The sequence below is a fragment of the Phacochoerus africanus genome, chromosome 1, assembly GCF_016906955.1.
Source record: "Phacochoerus africanus isolate WHEZ1 chromosome 1, ROS_Pafr_v1, whole genome shotgun sequence".
Lineage (NCBI taxonomy): Eukaryota > Metazoa > Chordata > Mammalia > Artiodactyla > Suidae > Phacochoerus > Phacochoerus africanus.
The window spans coordinates 102,463,870-102,485,668 of NC_062544.1; the positions used below are offsets into that span (position 1 = coordinate 102,463,870).

At 43.9% G+C, this 21,799-nt stretch overlaps 1 protein-coding gene across 2 annotated transcripts in view; it reads left to right on the forward strand.

The window, feature by feature from the left end:
• The window catches only part of DCLK3 (doublecortin like kinase 3), a 54,109-nt gene that overhangs the window by 20,293 nt on the left and 12,017 nt on the right, over positions 1-21,799 (forward strand). For both annotated transcript variants that reach the window (XM_047770162.1, XM_047770163.1), the window contains exon 2: positions 1,468-3,317. In XM_047770162.1, coding sequence (XP_047626118.1) covers positions 1,599-3,317 — 1,719 coding nt within the window. In that variant the 5' untranslated portion in view covers positions 1,468-1,598. The remainder of the gene's footprint in view (positions 1-1,467; positions 3,318-21,799) is intronic.

Genomic DNA, 21,799 nt, shown 5'->3' on the forward strand with positions numbered 1-21,799 from the left:
AAATGTGAGAGTTACCAAAATGTGACATAGAGACATGAAGTGAACAAATGCCTTTTGGAAAAAAGGCACCAATAGACTTGCTTGATGCAGGGTTTCCACTAACCTTCAATTTCTAAAAAACACAATATCTTCAAAGCATAACAAAGTGAAGCACAAGAAAATGAGATATGGCTGGGTTCATTTGATTCAGAATTATAAAGTCTTGTTTTACTCATTTATTCAATTTATCAGGAAACAAAGTGATTATGAGCCCATACTCGTTATTAAAGCTATGAATATGAATATACTGGTTTCTTTCTTTCTTTTTTTTTCCCCCCCTTTTTAGGCTGCACCTGTGGCATATCGAAGTTCCTAGGCTATGTGTTGAATCAAGAGCTGCAGCTGCTGGCCTATGCCACAGCCATAGCAACACAGGATCTGAGCCACATCTTCGACCTACACCACAGCTTATGGCAGCACCAGATCCTTAACCCACTGAGTGAGGCCAGGGATTAAACCCACATGCTCATAGATACTAGTTGGGTTTATAACTTCCTGAGCCATGACAGGAACTCCCTTTTTTTCCTTTTTTTAATGACAAGAGGATAAAACATTTAGAGAAGACCATATGTCATGTTGGCCCCTGAGTTCCTATGACGCCGGGTGACACTGTGCACAGTAGAAATTTACTTTAGTAGATTACATCATTACCAAAATGAAGTGATCATACAGAAGAGATGTTAAGATCATAAGGACAGAATCAATAACTGTCAATCGCTATGCCTTTACTGTGTGTCAAGCATATATTGAAATGAATTATATTCATTTTCTTATTCACTTTTCACAAAGATCCTGGGAAAAAGGTGTTATTATTCCAATTTCATAAATGAAAAATATGGAACATGAGTAATTTGCCCAAGCTCACCCAAAAAGTCAGTGGTCAAACCAGGATTCAAATCCAGATCTGTCTCAAATTCTGCGATCATGACTTCCTCACATCTTGGCTCATCCTGTGTGGGTTGAAAGTCAAGCTGAGAAAACTGTTCTTGGCAAAGATGTGGGTAAGACTTGGGTGCTTTAAAGTTTCAGAAATTTCTGACCTCTTGTTGGTATTTCCTGGGCAGCAAACCTTGGACCTTTTATCTCATGTGTAGACCCTGGAAGATCAGCTCACTTGAGTGTAGTGCATTTAAGGTCAGGCCTCACCTAGAAGGGGCTCCCATGGTGTGGTCTATTCTGGGGGTTGCCTAGGAGACCTGGGGAGCCACCTCGGGCCCAGTGCTGACTCTGTTCTGCGTTCCTGGTCTCTCTTGGGGGAAACTGGAGATTAGACCTGATGTGTAAAGGCTCCATTGTTTCAAGCAGACCCTCAAAGAACACACTTCTAAACTATAACGGCATCAGTCATCTTTGGTGAAGGTTTGCTGAAGGTCACAGGCCTCTTTGAACCCATCTGACTAATTCTGTGTTGTCCTCTTTCCGCTACAGAACATCGAGGCCTATGTGAACATTCCTTAAAATACTTAAGCTCGAGAATCTCAGAGCGGAAGCTGCAGAGTGTGTGGCTGCCTACTGGCCGGGGGAGTCTGGAGAAACCATTCCTGGGGCCTCGGGGCTCCATGGTGCCCATGTTCAGCCCCCAGAGTGGCCTTCACCCTGTCCACACTGAAAGCAGCCCACTGAAGCCCAGGGTCGTGACTGTGGTCAAGCTGGGCGGGCACCCCCTGCGCAAGATCACACTGCTTCTCAACAGGCGGTCCGTGCAGACCTTTGAGCAGCTCTTGGCTGATGTCTCTGAGGCTCTGGGCTTTCCCAGATGGAAGAGTGACCGCGTGAGGAAGCTGTTCAACCTCAAGGGCAGGGAAATCAGGAGCGTGTCTGATTTCTTCCGGGAAGGGGATGCTTTCATAGCCATGGGCAAAGAACCTCTGACTCTGAAGAACATCCAAGTGGCTTTAGAGGAACTGTACCCCAACAAAGCCCGGGCCCTGTCCTCCTTGACCCAGCACAGCCAGGTCCCCTCTCCAAGGCTGAGAAGCAGGCTTTACAGCAAGGCTCTGAAAGGGGGTCACCACTGCGGGGAGACTGAGACCAGCAAGAGCTGCCATGAAGCAACAAGGTCCCAGGCCACCATCAGACCTCAGGGGAAGACCCCCCTCGAGGACAGGGCGAAGGTCCAGAAGAAATGGGTGAGGGGGAAGTGGGAGCCTGAACCAAGCAACAAGGTGCCCAGGGATGCCACTCTGGAGAGGCATGCCAGCGGAGAGAAGCACCTGGGGGTGGAGATCGAAAAGACGTCAGGGGAGATTGTCAGGTGCGAGCAGTGTAAGCGAGAGCGAGAGCTCCAGCAGAGCCAGCAGAGGGAGCGACTCTCCCTGGGCGCCAGCGAGCTGGACCTGGGCAGGTGCTCCCGATATGAGGTGGAGAGGCTGGTGAGAACCAGGAGCTGCAGGAGGTCCCCCGAGGAGAAGCCCCAGGGTGGGGAGGAAGGCTGGAGGGAAGGCCACAGGAGCAGTCCTGGGTGCCCGGCCCAGGAGTCCAGGAGACCCAGCAAAAGCGCCGACAGGAAAGAGGACCGAGATCCTGGAGGCCAAGAAGGTCATCCCCCCGCCTCAGCCAAGACCAAGAGGGACGCGGGGGAGGTTCAGCCCGGCGGAGAGGAGAAGGACGGCAGGAATGCAGGCAGGAGCAAGCAGGGAGGCTGGCTCTTCAGGGAGCGTCATGCCAACCTCGACCCGGAGAAGCTCTCCAGGACCCGAGGGGACGAACAGGAGGCGGAGAAGGAGAAAAAGCCAGGCGTGTCCGGAGGGAGGAAGACGGCCCCCCGAGACGAGCCTCCGGCCAGTGTAGAAAAGGAGCCCAAGACGAAGCCGGAGGAGAGCAAGACAGAGCGGTCGCTGGGCAGGAGGCGGCGGCCGGCGGGCATCCTGGCGACAGACGTGAGGAAGGAGTACGAGACCGGCCGCGTGATCGGGGACGGAAACTTCGCAGTAGTGAAGGAGTGCCGGCACCGTGGAACCCGACAGCCCTACGCTATGAAAATCATCGATAAGTCCAAGCTCAAGGGCAAAGAGGACATGGTGGACAGCGAGATCCTGATCATCCAGAGCCTCTCTCATCCCAACATCGTAAAACTGCACGAAGTGTACGAAACGGAAACGGAGATCTACCTGATCATGGAGTACGTGCAGGGAGGCGACCTCTTCGATGCCATCATAGAAAGTGTGAAGTTCCCGGAGCGCGACGCCGCCCTCATGCTCATGGACCTGTGCAAGGCACTCGTCCACATGCACGACAAGAGCATTGTCCACCGGGATCTCAAGCCGGAAAACCTGCTGGTAAGCCCTGATCTGGCTGCGGTGGGAGGGGGCGGTTATAAAATGTGGGATTCAGGCCATACTAATTGCCTCCTACTCTGTTATCCTCACCCGCTAGAACTTTACCTTTATAGTCTTCTTTAGTATGCTCTTCTGGTATTTAAAACTTCTGTTAGAGTTCATAATTTGTGGAGATAAACGGGGTTTTACTAAATTATTGAAAAAGAAGCCTTCCAATTTATTATTTATTTTTTGTTATTATTAAAGTGTAGTTGATTTATAATGTTTCATCAAGTTCTCCAATTTAAACAAAACAGAAAAATGTTTCCTTTGTCCCTGAGAGGAAAATAGTTCACCTTGACAATGACTAGGTGGACTTCATTTCTTGGACAATTGCTTGTCGTTTGGGCTAGGTGCTAGGGGTGTCTGTGGTAGCAGCTTGCCCTGCAGCATTTAGTCCACCCTCCTACTGAAAGCCCCCTAGCCCTTTTGAAGAGGAGGTCTTGCCATAGGAATTCAGAAGGCTCAGTACTGAACAGACCCATTTGTGGAGTGGTAAGAGGCTGGCTCTGGAGTCAGATTAAAAAAAGCCCTGGCTTTCTTGGTTGCTTGCTCTTGTATCAGTCCTTTGTTTCTCTGGGACTCTGTCCCCTCATTTATGAAAGAGAAATAGTAATAGTACCTATCTTGGGAGGTTGAGGGAGGATTGAGCACAGGAAAGAGAAAAGCAGCCCAAGACCACCAGGACCTGGCACTCATAGCCTAGCTGTTCTGTTGTTGGAGGTAAACAGTCACCCAAAACACCAACATTTGTAAGGCCTAACACTTCAGACTGTTCTGGGACCATGATGGATCTAGACAAAGGTAAGACCTATTCATAATCTTATGCCCAAATCCAGATAAGAACAAGGTTGTCCAAACCACAAATGGGCCCACATATTCCCTTTGGGGGCTGTTGTGATTCACTGCCCCACCTTTGAGATAAGAATTATCAGGAGTTCCTGTCGTGGCTCAGTGGTTAACGAACCCGACTAGCATCCATGAGGACACAGGATCTATCCCTGGCCTCGCTCATTGGGTTAAGGATCTGGTGTTGCTGTGAGCTGTGGTGTAGGTTGCAGACACGGCTCAGATTTCCAGTTGCCATGGCTCTGGCATAGGCTGGCGGCTATAGCTCTGATTCAACCCTAGCCTGGGAACTTCCACATGCTGCTGGTGCAGCCCTTAAAAACAAAACAAAGAATTTTCAAGATGTCGTATCATGGAATTACCATCACTTCCTGACAGTATCCAGTTCAGAGCAAAATTCTGCTTTCTTGAACTGTCTCCCAAATCACTTAGCATGGCCAGATCTCATGACAAGTTCATTGACATCCTCTTGCTTAGATGCCTGGATCCCAAAGGTGTGCCCTCTCCCTTGTAGCAAATCCATCAGCCCAACGTGTTCCTGAACTACAAGTGTGTTCCTGATGGTCTTTACTAGGTCAGCACACTTCACATGCTCACTCTCTGGCATGTTTATCTTGCTTTCTTATTTGTTGCCCTGATCATCACCTGATACATTCCATATTTATTCTTTTGTTTTCTTTTTCCTCTTTTGGAAAATTCTGTGACAACAAGAACGTTGTTTTATTCAGACTGTACCTGGGCTGGGGGGAAGGGTGGCTGTGCCTGTGTCATGCAGAAGTTCCTGGGCCAGGGATCCAGTCTGAGCCACAGCAGTGTCAATGCCAAATCCTTAACTCCTAGGCCACCAGGGAACTCTCAGATTGTACCCTGAAACCTACATCACTCTGTCACATGGTGGATATTCAATAGATATCAGTTGGATGAATGAATGAATACAAACCCTAGTGGGCTGCCTGGGGAAATAGCAAGCATTCTATCAATGGCAGCTACTGTCATTATTATTATCTAGAGACAAGTCTGACCTTAAGGTGTATGTCGTGAGGAAGCATCCAAAGGAAGATTGATACAGATAAAGCTGTAGGAAACGGAGCCCCAGTTTTTTTTTTTTGAGCAAGAAATTAGTCTGTTTCCTTTAAATTCATGGATGTAGACCCAGCCTGAAAACACTATCCCAGTACATTTGTCTGCCTATTAACTGTTACCATAAGCAGAATGAAACTCTCAGCAAGTTAAGCTCATTATCTGGTGCAATGAGGTCTATGCTGACTACTAAGTTAAGCAACCTTGTTTTTGCCTGAATTCATAGGAATGCAGAACACTCATTGCCTGAGGGGTCCGAATGACCATCACATGAGTCTCCCCTTGAAGAATTTCATTTTTACATTTGCTGAGTGTCCTCATTCTTTCTTCATTTGCTGTTGGTTTCTGTCTTTTGGGTCTGAGCCCAAGTCTTCCCCATGTGTGACGTGCTGGATGCTGTTTATGACAGCCACTTTCGAATTGCAACAGAGCCATGTTCTTCACGGATCCTCTGATACTTTCCCCACATTGTCTAAGCAGGAGGGGTTCTGACCAGAGGCCTGGGTGGGATCCACGAGCTGAGCATTTGGAGCATGTGCCTAATAAAGCATTAGTACAGTTATACAAGGCCTCAAGGATGTGGAGTGAGATCATTTACTCTATGGGAGCATATTCTTTTGGGGACAGTCATCTGAGCTTGCATTTTCTCAACAAGGTCCTGGAACCAGTCTGTTGGGCTGGCCTGTCTCTAGGGTGATAGAGACTCTCACTTTATTAAGGGGCTGACTTGTGAGCAGTCTTCTTCAAATGAAGAAAGTCAGCACTTTTATTAGATTGCACAGAGTTTTGCTTCCGGAAATAAAAAAATTGCAAGGAAAATGTTAGTATGGACAAGCTAACTGCCTCTAAGAAGTCATTTAGCAACTCTTCATGGATGTAAATGTCACCTCATGTATGTTTTAGTGCCTGTAAAGGCAGTGAAGTACATGCGTATATGTGTTCTTAGTGAGAGAGGGGGTAAAAACTGCAGAGTAGCTGTAATTTTTCAGTCTAATACATGAGTTGTTGTTGTTGTTGTTTTTTGGCCATATCCACAGCATTTGGAAGATCCCAGGCCAGGGATCGAACCACGCCACAGCCTTTACCCAGAGCTACAGCAGTAACAACACCGGATACTTAAGCTGCTGAGCCACCAGGGTAATCCATGAGTTGTTAATTGTTGTTAACTGTCCCTGATATTTAGATCCTTCTTTCTGATATTAAAGAACACCCACTTTTTGTTTTTTTAAATAAGAAACCTTTTCTTCCCATGGTGGTCTGGCTCCTTCAGAAGCTATGAAAAGCTGCAGATCTGAGCCATCTTTGGTAGAACAGGGTAATATCTTTTCTGTCCTGTGGATAACCTGTCAGCTTGCATTTATCAGAATGGATGGGTCTGTCACATTTATAAACCGTGTTTATCCTTCTTCTGGGTGAGTAAAGTTCAGCATATTGTTATGTCAGAGTTGAAATGCTGCCTCACGTCAGCGCTTTGTAACTTTCCAGACAGGGCTCTGAAAAGTGTTGGATTTGACAATGGGCTCATTGTCTGGGTGCACAAAAGGTCTCGTCTCTCAATTTGCTGATACGGTAATTACATGACAAACTTGGTTGGTCTTCTGAGAGTTAATATTGGTAAATATCACAGGGTGACTACTGTCCACCAAGTAGTACTTATGCTTCAGTTGCCTTTAATTTGACTTTCTGCACTTGTGTTGAGCTTTGTCTTATCAAAGTAAATTTTTCTCTCTTTAATGGATGGTTGTTGTCTGTATTAAGACCTGTCTTCGCTAAACTTAGGAGAATGATGGTGTTAAAAAGAACTTTTGATTACATGGTAGATTGGAACCATGGCTGCTTTTAGAGACTTCCAGAATGTGCTAAGAGCTGTTAATGGATATAGCAAGCTTATCATGTTTCAATCAACAGAAATATTTATATCTGATCATTGGGCCCTAGAGTAAAATTTCAGGCCTATATTAATACTGAGCTTATCTATTTCTACTGATCAGATTTCCTCTTAAGATGCTAGTGCCTCTCTTCCCTTAGGGCCATTTAGACTCCTGAAATCTTTCAGAAGAAGTTTTAATTATGAGAATTTCCAGCTTGCAGAAATGTCCGTCTTAATTGCTTCTTCTGCCAGGCCGTGCTCCTTTGCTGGGGTTGGAATGTGCTGTGTGGTGTCCACTGGGCCCAGGGAGGAGGTGAACAGGAGCGAGAGGCGATGATGACTAGCTTGGCCCACACAGGACAGAGCAGGGACAGGCAGGTCATGTATGGCCAGCAGCTGAGATGTTGCACCCAGCAAAGAAAGCTGCGTGAGTGGTGTGGGGGTGGAGAATGAAGGAAAGTCAGACATGAGCCAGGTCCTCTGAGAAAATTTGTCCTGCCATGGGGAAGAGAAGGGACAAGGCCCTGCTCTGGAAACAAGTGTGAAAGGAATGAGGTGGGTGGGTAGGAGCTACAGCTCTGGAGTGCGGGGTCAGAGGCCCTTGGAATCCAGGAGAAATGGTGGTGGGGCTTGTGGGGACAGGTCTCAGTTTGGTCAAGGACAAAGGTCATACCCTCTCTCTGGCTTCTTGTTGGTTCCAAGAAGGAACAGACTTTTCTTTTCTTTCTTCTTTCTTCTTTTTTTTCCCCTGCTTTTTAGGGCTTCACCTGCAGCATATGGAAGTTCCCAGGCTAGGGGTCAAATCAGAGCTGCAGGTGCCAGCCTACACCACAGCCACAGCAATGCCAGATCCAAGCTGAGTCTGCGACCTACAGCACAGCTCACGGCAAGGCCAGATCCCTGACCCCACTGATTAAGCCCAGGGATTGAACCCACATCCACATGGATACAGGTAGGATTCCTTTCTGCTGTGCCACAGTGGGAATTCCCCAGGAACAGACTTTTCTTGATATTTAATTGTGAAATGTGACGAGACCAGGGCAGTGACCTATGTCCCTTAAGATGGCAAGGAGAATCTGAAAAGATAAAAAGTGGCCAGCCATGCTCCTTGAGCGTTCTCTCTACAAAATAAACCTGTCCAGTTATTTTATTCATCTTCATTCCCAAGTTCTTTTTTCACTTCTCCTGAGATGCAAGAGGACGCCTGGTTCTTGCTCTTTTGGTCACTGGGTCTGTAATGCATAATTCTTCCTGACCAGTATGACTTCTCTCTTGCCAGCTCCAATTTCTTTTTTTAATTTAAAAATTTTTTTTATTTATTTAAAAAATTTTTATTGTAATATAGTTGCTTTACAATGTTGTGTTAGCCTCAGGTATACAGCAAAGTGGTTCAGTTATACATATACACATATTTGTTCCTTTTCAGATTCTTTCCCATATAGGTGATTACAGAATACCGAATAGAGTTCCCTGTGCTCTACAGTAGGTCCTTGTTGGTTATCGATTTTTTATATAGTAGTGTGTATATGTTAATCCCAAACTCCTAATTTATTCCTGCCAGCTCCAAATTCAGTCTTCTTTCCTCTTAGCTTCCATGGCAGAGGTGCCCATGTCCTTTCATTAATGGTGCAAATATTCATGAATATACTTATACACCAACCACATTCATTAAAAATTTAATGACAACTCTGAAGTATATCTTGTGAAGGTATGCAAGATGAAATTAAGAAATGTGGATTTCAGAAAGTCCACATAAAATCACTAAAGAAAAACTGTGATACAGGCCATGACATCATTGGCCAATATTGATCATGTAGGCAAGAAGACAGGTTAATAAGAAGCAGAATTTATCTCAAGAATCTCTGTGTGAATTCTGCCAGGAAGTATCATGGTTATGACTTGAGGTTTCTATCAGCAGGAGTGGCTCTTAAGTATCTATATTTGCAGTTTCCAGGAAAATAAAAAGTATCCATGGGCTCAGTGAACCCACATATGTGTAGGTTTGACTGCATAGCTAGAAGTTTCAGGAAATTTCTTACATATTCAATTTCATTTCTAGTGATGAGTCTGTTCAATTGATCTATTTCCTCTTGATTCAGTTTTGACGAGCTGTATGTCTCTAGAAAGTTGTCCATTTCCTCTAGGTTGTCTAATTTGTTAGCATATACTTGTTCATAGTATTCTCCTATGGTTTTTTATATTTTTGCAGTATGCATTGAGATTTCTCCTTTTTCATTTCTTATTTTGTTTATTTGAGGTCTTTCTCTCCTCTTCTTGGTGAGTCTGGCCAGAGGTTTCTCAATTTTGATTACCCTTTCAAAGAACCACCTCTTGGTTTTATTGATTTTTTTCTATTGTTTTTTGAATCTCTATTTTATCAATTTCCTCTCTGATTTTTATGATTTCTTTCTACTGACTTTAGGTTTTGTTTTATCTTTTTTCCTAATTCTTTTAGGTGTTAGGTTAAGTTGTCAATTTGAGGTTTTTCTTCTTTTTTGAGCAAGGCGTATATTGCTATGAACTTCTTTCTAAGCACTGCTTTTGCGGCATCCCATAGATTTTTGAATAGTTGTGTTTTCATTATCATTTCTCTTGAGGTTTTTTGTTTTTTGTGGGGTTTTTTTTTGTCTTTTTTTTCTTTTCGGGGCTCTACCCGTGGCATATGGAGGTTCCCAGGATAGGGGTCTAATTGGAGCTGTAGCCGCCAGCCTACGCCACAGCCACGCAACTAGGGATCCGAGCCACGTCTGTGACCTATACCATAGCTCACGGCAACACCGGATCCTTAACCCACAGAGCAAAGCCAGAGACTGAACCTGTATCTTCATGGATACCAGTCAGATTAGTTAACCACTGAGCCACAATGGAAACTCCTCAAGGTACTTTTTAATTTCCCATTTGATTTCCTCGTTGACTCATTGGTTTTTTAAGTAACATGCTGTTTAGTCTCCATGTGGTCAGTTTATTCTCATTTCTTTTCCTGTGGTTGTTTTCTAGTTTCATGCCATTGTGGTCAGAGAAGATACTTGAAATTATTCCTATACTCTTAAATTTGTTGAGGTTGGTTTTGTGCCCCAGTATGTGGTCATTCCTTGAGAATGTTCCATGTGCACTTGAAAAGAATGTATATTCTAATTTTTTTGGCTATCATGTCCTGAAAATATCCATTAAGTCTAACTTCTCTATTGTGTCATTTAGGAATTCTGTTGCCTTATTGATTTTCTGTCTAGAGGATCTGTCCATTGATGTGAGTGGGGTATTAAAGTCTCCTACTATTATTATATTCCCATCAATTCTCTTTTATGTCTATTAGTATTTGTTGTATGTGTTTGAGTGCTCCTATGTTAGGGGCATATATATTGACAAGTGTAATATCCTCTTCTTGAATGGCTCCTTTTTTCATTAAATAGTTTCCTTCCTTTGTCCTTCTTTATGGCCTTCATGTTAAAGTGTATTTTGTCTGATATAAGTATTGCAACTCCTGCTTTTCTGTCTTTTCCATTCACATGAAATATCGTTTTCCATCCCCACATTTTCAATTTATATATGTCCTTTGCCCTAAGGTGAGTCTCTTGTAGGCAGCATGTTGTACGCTCTTGTTTTTTTATCCAGTCTGCCCTTCTATGTCTTTTCATTGGAGCATTCGAGTCCATTGACATTTAAGGTAATTATTGATAAATATGGATTTATTGCCATTTTAAACATTGTTTTCCAGTTGATTCCATGTTTCTCCTTTGTTCTTTTCTTTTTTTGGTTGGATGATTTCCTTTTATTTTATGCTGTGTCCTCTTCTTTTTGGTGTTTGCGAATGTATTCTTTGGGTGTGATTTGTGGTTGCCTTGTTTTTCAAGTATGTTAATCCCTTCCTATATCTGCTTTCTTTAGCTGATAGTCATATAGGCTCAAACACATTCTAAAAAAAAAAGTCTGGATTTTCTTACTTTCCTTCCCCACATATTTATTTATTTATTTATTTATTTATTTATTTTTCTTTTTAGGGCCACACCTATGGCATGCGGAAGTTCCCAGGCTAGGGGTCAAATCGGAGTTACAGGGGCCTTCTGCACCACAGCCACAGCAATGGAGGATCTTCGCTGCATCTCCAACCTACACCACAGCTCATGGCAAGGCTGGATCTCCGACTCACTGAGTGAGGCCAGGGATCAAACCCTCATCCTCATGGACACTGGTAGGATTTGTTTCCACTGTACCACAGTGGGAACTCCAACATATGTTACAATTTCGATATCCTTTTTTAACATCGTCCTGTTTATCCTTTTGCTGTTCCTTGTGTTTATCGTTGCTTTTATAATAGGTTTTTTTTTTTTTTAATTTTAGATCTGTATATTGGCTTATTTAAATGATTACTTTCCAATTATGATTTCCTCCATCATATTTATTCTTCTTTTTATTTAGAGGAGCCCTTTCAGTATTTCTTTTAGAATGGGCTTAATATTGCTGTACTCTTTTAATTTTTGTTTGTTGGAGAAATTCCTTATTTCTCCTTATATTTTAAATGATATTCTTGCTGGGTAGAGTATTCTAGGCTGCAAAACTTCTCCTTTTATTTATTTATTTATTTGTTTGTTTGTTTATATATTTGCTTTTTAGGACCACACTCACAGCATATGGAAGTTCCCAGGCTAGGGGTCGAATCAGAGCTACAGCTGCTGGCCTACTCCAGGCCATAGCAACACAGGATCCAATCCTCATCTGTGACCTACACCACAGCTCACAGCAACACCAGATTCCCAACCCACTGAGTGAGGCCAGGGCTGGAACCTGCATCCTCATGGATACTAGTCGGATTTGTTTCTGCTGTGCTACAATGGGAACTCCCAATTTTTCCCTTTTACAACTTTGAATATGTTTTGCCACTATCTTCTAGCCTGTAGTGTTTCTGTAGAGAAATCAGCTGGTAGCCTTATGGGGGTTCCCTTATAATTAACTCTTTTTCTTTTGCTGCCCTTAGAATCCTCTCTTTAACTTTTGCCATTTTTATTGTAATATGCCTTGGTGTGGGCCTGTTTGGGTTCAATTTGTTTGGGGCCCTCTGTTCTTCCTGTGTCTTCATATCTGTTTCCTTTATTTATTTTATTTTATTATTTATTTAATTATTTTTGCTTTTTAGTGCTGCACTTGGGGCATATGGAGGTTCCCAGGCTAGGGGTCTAATCTGAGTTACAGCTGCTGGCCTATAGCACAGCAACACCTGATCCGAGCCATGTCTGCAACCTATACCCAGCAACACTAGATCCTTAACCCCCTGAGCAAGGCCAGGGATCGAACCTGCAACCTCATGGTTCCTAGTTGGATTTGTTTCCACTGCCCCACAACGGGAACTCTGATATCTCTTTCCTTTAGATTGGGAAAGCTTTCAGGCATAATTTCTTCAAATATATCTTCAATCCCCTTTTCTTTTTCTTTTCCTTTGGGAATCCCTATTATGTGTAGATTGGCTCACTTTATATTATCCCATGGATCTCTTATATTGTTTTATTCTTTTTTAATTTAGTTTTCTGTCTGCTGTCCTGATTGTATTTCTATTATTCCATCTTCCAAGTCACTAGTTCATTCCTCTGCATTATTCATTCTCTTCTTCAATGCCTTTAACTCAGCTTGTGTCTCTGCAAATGAATTTTCTAATTTTTCTTGGCTCCACCATATAGTTTCTAGTTTCTTTCTAAAGTAATCAGCAGGAGTTCTCATCATAGCTCAGCAGAAAGAAATCTGACTAGCATCCATCAGGATGCAGGTTATATCCCTGGTCTCACTCAGTGGGTTAAGGCTCCAGCATTGCCATGAGCTGTGATGTCGATCGCAGATTCGGCTTGAACCTGGCATTGCTGTGGCTGTGGCATAGGCCAGCGGCCACAGCTCCGATTTGATCTCTAGCTTGGGAACCTCCATGTGCCATGGGTGCAGCCCTAAAAAGACAAAACAAGACAGAAAAATTAATCTTCATTACTGTTCATACCTCTCTTAATTCCTTCAGTATTTTCACTATCTCCTTTGTGAATTCGGTGTCTGTTAGACTTCAAAGGTCTGTTTCATTGTTTGCTCCTTTAGGTGAATTCTGTTCTTTTAACTGGGAATGGCTACTGAGCTTCTTCATTTTGCTTATATTTTTCTTATTCTGTGAGTATAGAGACAACAACTGCTGTAGTATTGGAGGGCTGTTTATATCCACGAGTGCCCCTGGGTATTTTGTGAGGGCTCACTGTTTATTTTTAAAGTGTTGCATGTGCTTCCAGGGAGATGGAGACAATGGACAGGGATGGTAGCCAGTGCCTGATTACTGGGTGCTTGAGAGTGGCAAGGACCTGTGAGAAGGTGACTCAGGCTGCTCCTGCTAGTTGCAGGGCCCTGGGAAGTGGCAGTGACACCCAGGTAGGTGTAGGCGGTGCCCAGAGCGTTTGGCAGTGGCAGCAGCAGGGAAGATGCATTCCTAAGGGAGTGCAAGCAACAGCAAGTGGTGCTCGGTGGCAGTGCCCTCCTCTATTCCGACCTCTGAGGTGACTGGGGCCTCAGTGGTGGTGCCTGTTCACAGACCCCTAGTGGTGGTGGGCCATGCCCACCTCTGGAGTCTGAGATGACTGAGTTTGCCTCCTGACACTGGTAGACCATACAAGAGGTGCCCCTTCCTGCTTAGCCCACACAGGGGGCACTGCCACCCATAGCCTGAGCAAGAGCCCTGCCCTCTGAGGGTCCACATGAGCACAGAGAAAGATATTCCTATGGCGGTCCACCCCCCTCTTCTTGCCCTCCCCAACAGTGGTGCCTTGCTTCTCCTGTAGGCGCAGACCTCCTCCTGGGTTCCCTCAGCTAGGGAGCTCTGCTCCTAGCCCTTGGCTCAATGCTCCCTAGCCCCTCAGGCTGTCTCCACAGACCCAAACCTAGTCCTCTCACCAGAACTGACTTCTGGAGCCTGAGTCTCAGTGCCCAGGCCCCTTCTGAGTGTCTCAGGCTGTGGTGTCCCTGGAGGTGGTACCAGTGGTCTGTATTGCTCTCTCTCTGTTTTGCCCTCCTCAGTCCAGCTGCTCTGCTTTTCTCTGAGGCTTTGAGGTCCCTCATTCTTGGCCAATCTCCCCATAAGGATGCTTACCATGGCGTAGCTTCCTTTCCTCTTTCACAGCTCCCTCTCAGGAGTGCTAGTCCCATCCTGATTCCTTTTTTTTTTTTTCCTCTCATTTTTTTTCCCTTTTATTCTATCCAGTTATGTGAGGGTTTCTTGCCCTTTTTGGAGGTTTAAGGTCTTCTGCCAGCATTCAGTAGATATTCTGTGTGAATCATTCTACATGCAGATTTTTTTTTTTTTGATGTGTTTATGAGAGAAGGTGAAGACCGCGTTTCACTCCTCCACCATCTTGATCCCCAGGAAGTTTCTGAAAGTCTTCAGAATTCTAGATGCTGGGTCACCTTGATAACTGAGGTTTTCTTTCTAATGTTAGTTTCTTCTGAAACAGTCACTTCGGAGTGTAATTGTCTGAGACTTTATTGTCTGCGGTAGTTATCACCAAGGACCATTTAAAAGTGTGATTCTATGAGTTCCCTTGTGCCTCAGCTGGTTAAGGATCCAGGGTTGTCACTGCAGTGGCTCTGGTTACTGCTGTAGGTTCAGTCCCTGACCTGGGAACTTCTGTATGTCACAGGTGTGGCCAAAATAAATAAATTAGTAAAATAAAAGCCTGATTCATATTGACTTCATTGAGTATCTACTAAAATTCCTTTCATTGCCTTCAAGGAGTCCTGAAGTTTGGGTCACCTGATGAAGGCAGGGCCCAGCCATCTCCCTTGTCCACTTAATTCCTATATTCACATGTATTGTCATCTCTCTAAGAGAAGTGAGCCACGTAAGGGTCTAAGGTGACGTTTCTGAAATTTCTTTATTTTCAAATGCAGCATAATCTGAGAAAGCAACTCAGTAAATCTCTTCAACAAGTTTCTGAGGTCTAAGGTTTAGTTGTCTAAATGCAGTAACATGAGACCCCACCCCCCACCCCACTGCCCCAGCTCTCTTTCTTCGGGATGTCACACACATACAGAGGAAAGCTAGCCTCGGTCCTTCTTTCACTCTCTCATGCCTCAACCTTGCCAAGTTGATCATCTGTTCTGACTGAGCATCCTGATGAAGGACTCAGCAGAACAGGATATTCTAGGTGGACGTGGATATACTGTAAAAACCTTCCCAACCTTTAGTTTCCAATGTATTGTAGGATAAAGGCTGTGTTGTCCAGTACACATGGCTATTTATTTTTAAATGAAACTTAAAGTTCAGTTCTTCAGACACCCATAGTACATTTCAAGTGCTTGTGTAGCTGGTGGCCAACCTACAGGGAAGTGTAGATATGGGCTATTTCCATCACTGCAGAAAATTCTATTGGCCAGTGCTGCCATAAACAATAGCAGGGGATGGTGTTTGGAAAAGGGTAGTGAAGGAAGGACTCACTGAGAAAGTAATACTTGAAAAAAGTCATATATTAATATCTGAGGAGCAAATTTTTCAGGTGGAGGAAATAGCAAGTGCAAAGGTCCTGGGGCTTTGACCTGACACATGAGCAGGAAACAGGGGCAGGAGTGGAGTGGGTGAGGTGATGAGTTGTTGGAGGGGAGCTTCAAGCTTTTATTTTTTTACAACACTTATCACCACCTAACATTACATGTTCATCTGAATATCATTTATTCATAGAAAGAAGCCTTCATAAGAGTAAAAACTTTGTTTTGTTCTCTATTCCTAGCACCTAGAATAGTACATAGCACATGTGGGTGTCTTATTAATATTTGTTGAATAAACATGAGATGTTAAGTAGGAAGAAAAATTGGCATGATGCATAGACACCAAAAGCATGTCAATGGCCTGTCATGTGACAGGTCCCAGATGAAATTTTGTCGCCATTGATTTTTTTGTCATTCTTTGTCTTGTGCTATCTTTTGGTATTGAAATGTAAATTGGTTTAGGCATTGGCATTTCCTTATGAATTGGTTTCTAAGATCATTTCAGCCTTCTTAGCCAGTGGGAATGGAACCTTGGAGGGAAAAGGCCAGAGGAAGCAAGAAGGATCAAATGAGAAGTCAGCAAAGACTACTAAGCCTTACCCACATCTTAATTTTTCTTGAGGTAGCGGCTTGGCGTTTGGTCTGTACTCTGCTGCCATCTGCTGTTCAAAGCTGATCATTGCAAGATCACATTTAAATTGATGTGCTCTTGAAGGAGAGGCAGCTGTTAATGGCTCAGAAAAAGAAAGATTCCTCTTGAAGCTTTGAGACCAAGACCATCCAGAGGTAACCTGGATGCTTATGTAAATAATACAGATTGCCTGGAGTTCACGTCCTGGGTCAGTGGTAACGAACCCGACTAGTATCCATGAGAATGCGGGTTCGATCTCTGGCTTCGCTCAGTGGGTTAAGGATCCAGCTGCAGTGTAGGTCACAGGTTCAGCTCAGATCTGGCATTGCTGTGGCTGTGGTGTAGGGTGGCAGCTACAGCTCCAGTTTGACCCCTTGCCTGGGAATTTCCATATACCACAGGTGCAGCCCTAAAAAGACAAAAATATGTGTGTGTATATATATGTATGTATGCATAGATATATACATGTGTATGTATAAATACATATATTTATAAATAGATAGATAAATAGCCGGGGATTCAAAGCAGGGTACTTTGGTGTGGCTGGAAAAAGGGATTGGTGGATGCAGATGGATCAAGTGTCATTAAAGTGCCATGTAAATTAATTTCTAACACTGTCTCAGAGGGCAATTGAAAATGAGTCCCAAAGGAAAGAATGTGACCCAGAACAATGAGTATAGATAGATCAGTAGATAGAAATGGAGACATCGGGTGAGGGCAAGGTCGGATATGGGCACTGGGGCTATGGGTGGGCCCTCAACCAAACCTAGCCCGGGAAGGTGTAAGGAGGATAAAAACCTGTTTGCTCTATTTCTTAGACTCTGTGACTGGGGCCTGGAAATTAAACTGACAAAATACATATTAACAAGAGAAAATAGACAGATTATTCACTTGTGCAGCATGCATACACGTGGGAGAAACTCAGGGATGAGAATGCAAAGGGTTTATACAGCATCATAACGAAGAACAATACAGTTTTAGAGAAGTGGCAAGACAAAGGAAAAGAGTTAAGTCTTTTAGAGGCTGTAGACTGTGGAATGTAAATGCATGGGGAAGCTAGTGGAAGGTGAGAGTTGTTTTTATAAGGTTCGTCACATAGATTCTTCCTTTGGTGTGTTTCTGGGGATTTAGAACATTCTGCCCTTCCTGGTACAAGGAGGGTACCCTTCTTGTGGGGATTTTTGTCTCCTGCTTTTAGGAAGGAAGAATCAGAAAGTACTTCTTGCACCTGCTGTTTCTGAAGTGTCTTCAGCTCAAAATAGTTATGTTGAAGTTCTCTTGTAGTGCAGGGGTTTAAGGATCCAGCGTTGTCACTGCAGTGGCTTGATTCAATCTTTGCCACTGTGGCATGGGTTCATTCTTTGGCCTGGAAACCTCCATCTGCCACAGGGATGGCCAAAAAAAAAATCGTGTCAAAGTGGCATAATCTGTGGTGGTGTGTTCTGATACCTTACAAAGGATTTCTGAGGAAAGGATGTCAAAGTGGGACATTTAGTGGTCTCTTTGCCTTGATGGTCACTCAGTGCCTGGTTAGCTGAGAGTCCTGAGGCCCATGGCTCTGTTCAGCTCATACAGGTTTGTCATATTCATTTCTGGGCATTCTTATTTTATTTTTTATTTTTTGGCTGGTCCCCTGCACCACACAATCCCGTTGCACCACAGTGGAAACTCCCATTCCTGGGCATTGTTTGTTCAAGATCTCTAGCAAGCTCCCACCAGACACTGCTGCTGGTGCTCTAGGAGCTGCATGTAACATAGGAAGGAGTGAGGAAGGGGTGACAGGTCTGGAGATCAGCTTTAGGATGCTTGGACATGAACTTAGAGATGAAGCTGAATCAGTACCATCTGGGAGCCTGTTGGAGAAGCCACAGGTCATCTGCAGGGATTCTTGTACTTGCTTTTCATCTTTGGAAGAAGCATATCCTTCCCAGAGGGCAGATTTAGAAAACAGGAGTCGGGGTGGAATTCTGAATTAACATGGGGTGAACCACATGGAAGTTAGGCCAACTGTAATCAGGACGGTCTGCCCCAGGAAGCTGTGGGATCCTCTCCTGCTTGAGATTTCAATCGGAGGTGAATGGGTAGTCCAGGGGGAGGATGTTTTAGACTAGTTTCCTGTTTGGGTGGAGAATTTGATGGTTTTAGAAGCTCCACAGATTTCTGGAAGTAAGTGTTATTCCAGGAGGATGTCACTCATTTGAATTCAAAGATAAAGATAAGAATCATCTGAAGCCAAGAATATGAGGTGCCAGTTGGAAAAACAAAAACAGAAACAAAACTCACACGATCAGTGCCTGACCTTAAAATGTAATTAAGCTGCTCATGTAGGTGAAGTAAATGAGAAGTCCCAAGTCACCAGACAACTCTTGTCTCCATGGAGACAAAAAGCAGCATAATATTATTCTAGAAAGGCCATAAAATAATTTAAAAAAACAGATTTAGTATTGGAAAATGTATCCGTCAGCATCTGGATATTTAACATGTTTTCAAAATAAATTTCATTAAAATTAAAAAAAAAACCCAAAAAACAGAAAACAACGGCCGAGTTTCTACCATGTTTAATCCACACCCACCTCTGTGAAGACAGGTTTTGGAATTAGAAGGTTTCTATGAGGAGGGAATTCTTATTATTTTGCATAGGGACACATACTTTATTTTGATGTGTTCTGTCAGCCAGATGCTTCTAATGCTGATCATTTGGTTGGGAATATTTACAAATATTTGTACGGGACAGATTTTTTTTTTTTTTTAAGCGGTTACTCAGCAGATGTGAGTCGTGTAGACGGTCCCTCTGGAAACTCAAGGCAGAACCCTGGTTATTATCCTTCCCTTCCAACTAGATTTTCTAGTGTCAGTTATTCTAATAATGACCTCCCTGGTCTCCTTTCAGGCTGTCTGCTCCCATACACAGACTGAAACACACGTGCATTTTAGTTCTGTATCACTGATGCTCAGTTAAGGATAATTATGGAGACGTTGATGAGATGGCCCGGCAGTGACTCGGGCTTAGTGATTAAAGCACATTCTGTTTACGGACTTGGAAGCTCTCTGGCAGGAGGCAAAGCAGGTTTGGAGCACTTACCCAGGGATGGCTGCCCACCCTACATTGTCGGGTATCGCTGTACCCAAGGGTCTGATGGGGCACAGGGAGAACTAGCGCCCTGCCCACTGCCTACCAGCCCCCCACTGCTGGTGGGAGCCTTGGAAGCTTTGGCCCGGGTTCCAGTAGAGATGTAAGGGTGTGTACCTGCCCAAAGTTGAACATTTCTCCTATAACCCTGGTGGCTCTAGAGAGTCTCGCTAGGATGATATGGCCCAGGCTAGTCCTGGTAAATTTTCCCATAGTGCTGGAATCAGCCACCCAGCTCACCCTCACCTGGGCTATCAGCTTCTACCATGAGATGCAGGGCAGGTAAGAGTAGGGCAGGACTGGAGCCTTAACAGCAGAGGGTGGACCAGGGCCGTGCTTGGTCAGGGGGCCTTGGGTTTGGATGAAGTGATCCTAAAAGGGGGAGGGGGGAAGGTACCAGGTCTGACCTTCTGTACTTCTCATTTGGCTTGAAGTCAGTCCTGCTCTTCACAGGTGAACTGCTGTGGAGGCTGAAATTATTATATTCCTTCCTTTAATCTGGAAGGCCAGCCAGCCAGCCAATGCTCTGGAGATCTTGGCTGTGCAGCAGAAATATTCCCAGAGACACAGCCGCCCCCCTCCCCCAGGAGGGACGACTCTTGCGCAGCCTGAGGGATTGAGGGTAAAAGGCCTTTGTGTAATAGCATGGTAAATCTCAGGGTTGAGGAGTTCCCTGGTGGTGCAGCAGGTTAAGGATCCAGCTTTGGCACTGCAGCAGCTCAGGTTGCTGTTGTGGCTCATGTTAGATCCCTGGCCCAGGAACGTCCTCATGCCATGGGGCGAGGCCCCCAAATTAATTAATAAAAAAATAAACATTATAAGAACCTCAATTTTGGCAATGGCTGGCGGTGCCCCCTGATGGCGGATGTTTGTCTTGGGTCCACCTGCTTCTGGATCTTTGGGGGCTTTTGGACGAGGCCTCTCCACCTCCTGGAACAGAAATAACCTTTTGCTGAAAGATTCAGCATCAGACACCAGTTGCAAGCGCAGACTCTAAAGCCCAAGTGTCAGGGTTCAGACTCTAGCTGCCATTTACTATGTAACTGTGCCTCCACTTGCTCATCTGTAAAGTGGGAATGTGCATAGCCTCACAGGACTGAGAAGAGGATTAAGTGAATTCATATTTTGTAAGATGTTATACACAGGGCCTGGCATCGAAGAAGCACGACACAAGTGTTTGTGAAGTAAACCATATCATTTTAGCCTCCCCTGCTTATTTATCTACTTCTTCATTCCAGTTTCCACTTCTTTTTCCTTTTGTTTTATCCTCTGCCTAGACATGCATTTACCCACAGGCATTCTCTAGTCCTCATTACAGCTAGTCTGTGCTCAAAAGTATCACTGATCCTTGTTCTAACTCAGTGCTGCCCAGTGGAACTTTCTCTTTTTTCTTTCTTTTTTTTTTTTTTTCCTCTGGGTCAAAGGCTAACTGCATTTGCAATCTTGACATACACAGCCAAACTGGCCTTCACAGTAACATTTTTTTCCACATCTGGTCAACAATGTATAATTATCACACTTTGGAATTTTTGCCAATCCAATTAAGTGAAGAGTGCTACTTAGTTTAAATTTGCATTTTCTCATATTAGGTCTGGAGTCTGCAAACCTTTAATTTGGTTTGTATTTCTTGTTCTGTGAATAATACGTTTGTGTCCTTTGCATATTTTTCTATTCATTTACCAATCATTTTCTTATTCATTCGTAGTAGCTCTTTATAGAGAGAGATTAGCCCTTTGTCCACTGTTAAGTTTTTGCCCCTAATTGTTATCATTTGAATTTGCTTTTTGTGTTTTTCACTAGGTAACATCTTTTTTTAAATTAATACTCGAATGAATTTATCACATCTGTAGTCGTATAATGATCATAACAATCCAATTTCACAGGATTTCCATCCCATAACACAAGCATATCTCCCCACCCCCCAAACTGTCTCCTCTGGAAACTGTAAGTTTTTCAATGTCTGTGAGTCACCATCTGTTCTGCAAAGAAGTTCATTGTGTCCTTTTATCAGATTCCACATGTCAGTGAAAGCATTTGATATTGGTATCTTATTGTATGGCTGACTTCACTTACCATGATAATTTCTAAGTCCATCCATGTTGATAAAAATGCTGGTATTTCGTTCCTTTTAATGGCTGAGTAACATTCCATTGTGTATATGTAACACCTCTTCTTGATCCACTCCTCTATCGATGGACATTTAGGTTGTTTCCATGTCTTGGCTATTGAAAAGAGTGCTGCCGTGAACATTGGAGTACATGTGTCTTTTTGAGTCATGGTTTTCTCTGGATAGATGCCCAGGAGTGGGATTGCTGGATCAAATTGTACTTCTATGTTTAGTTTTCTGAGGAATCTCCATACTGTTTTCCACAGTGGTTGCACCAATT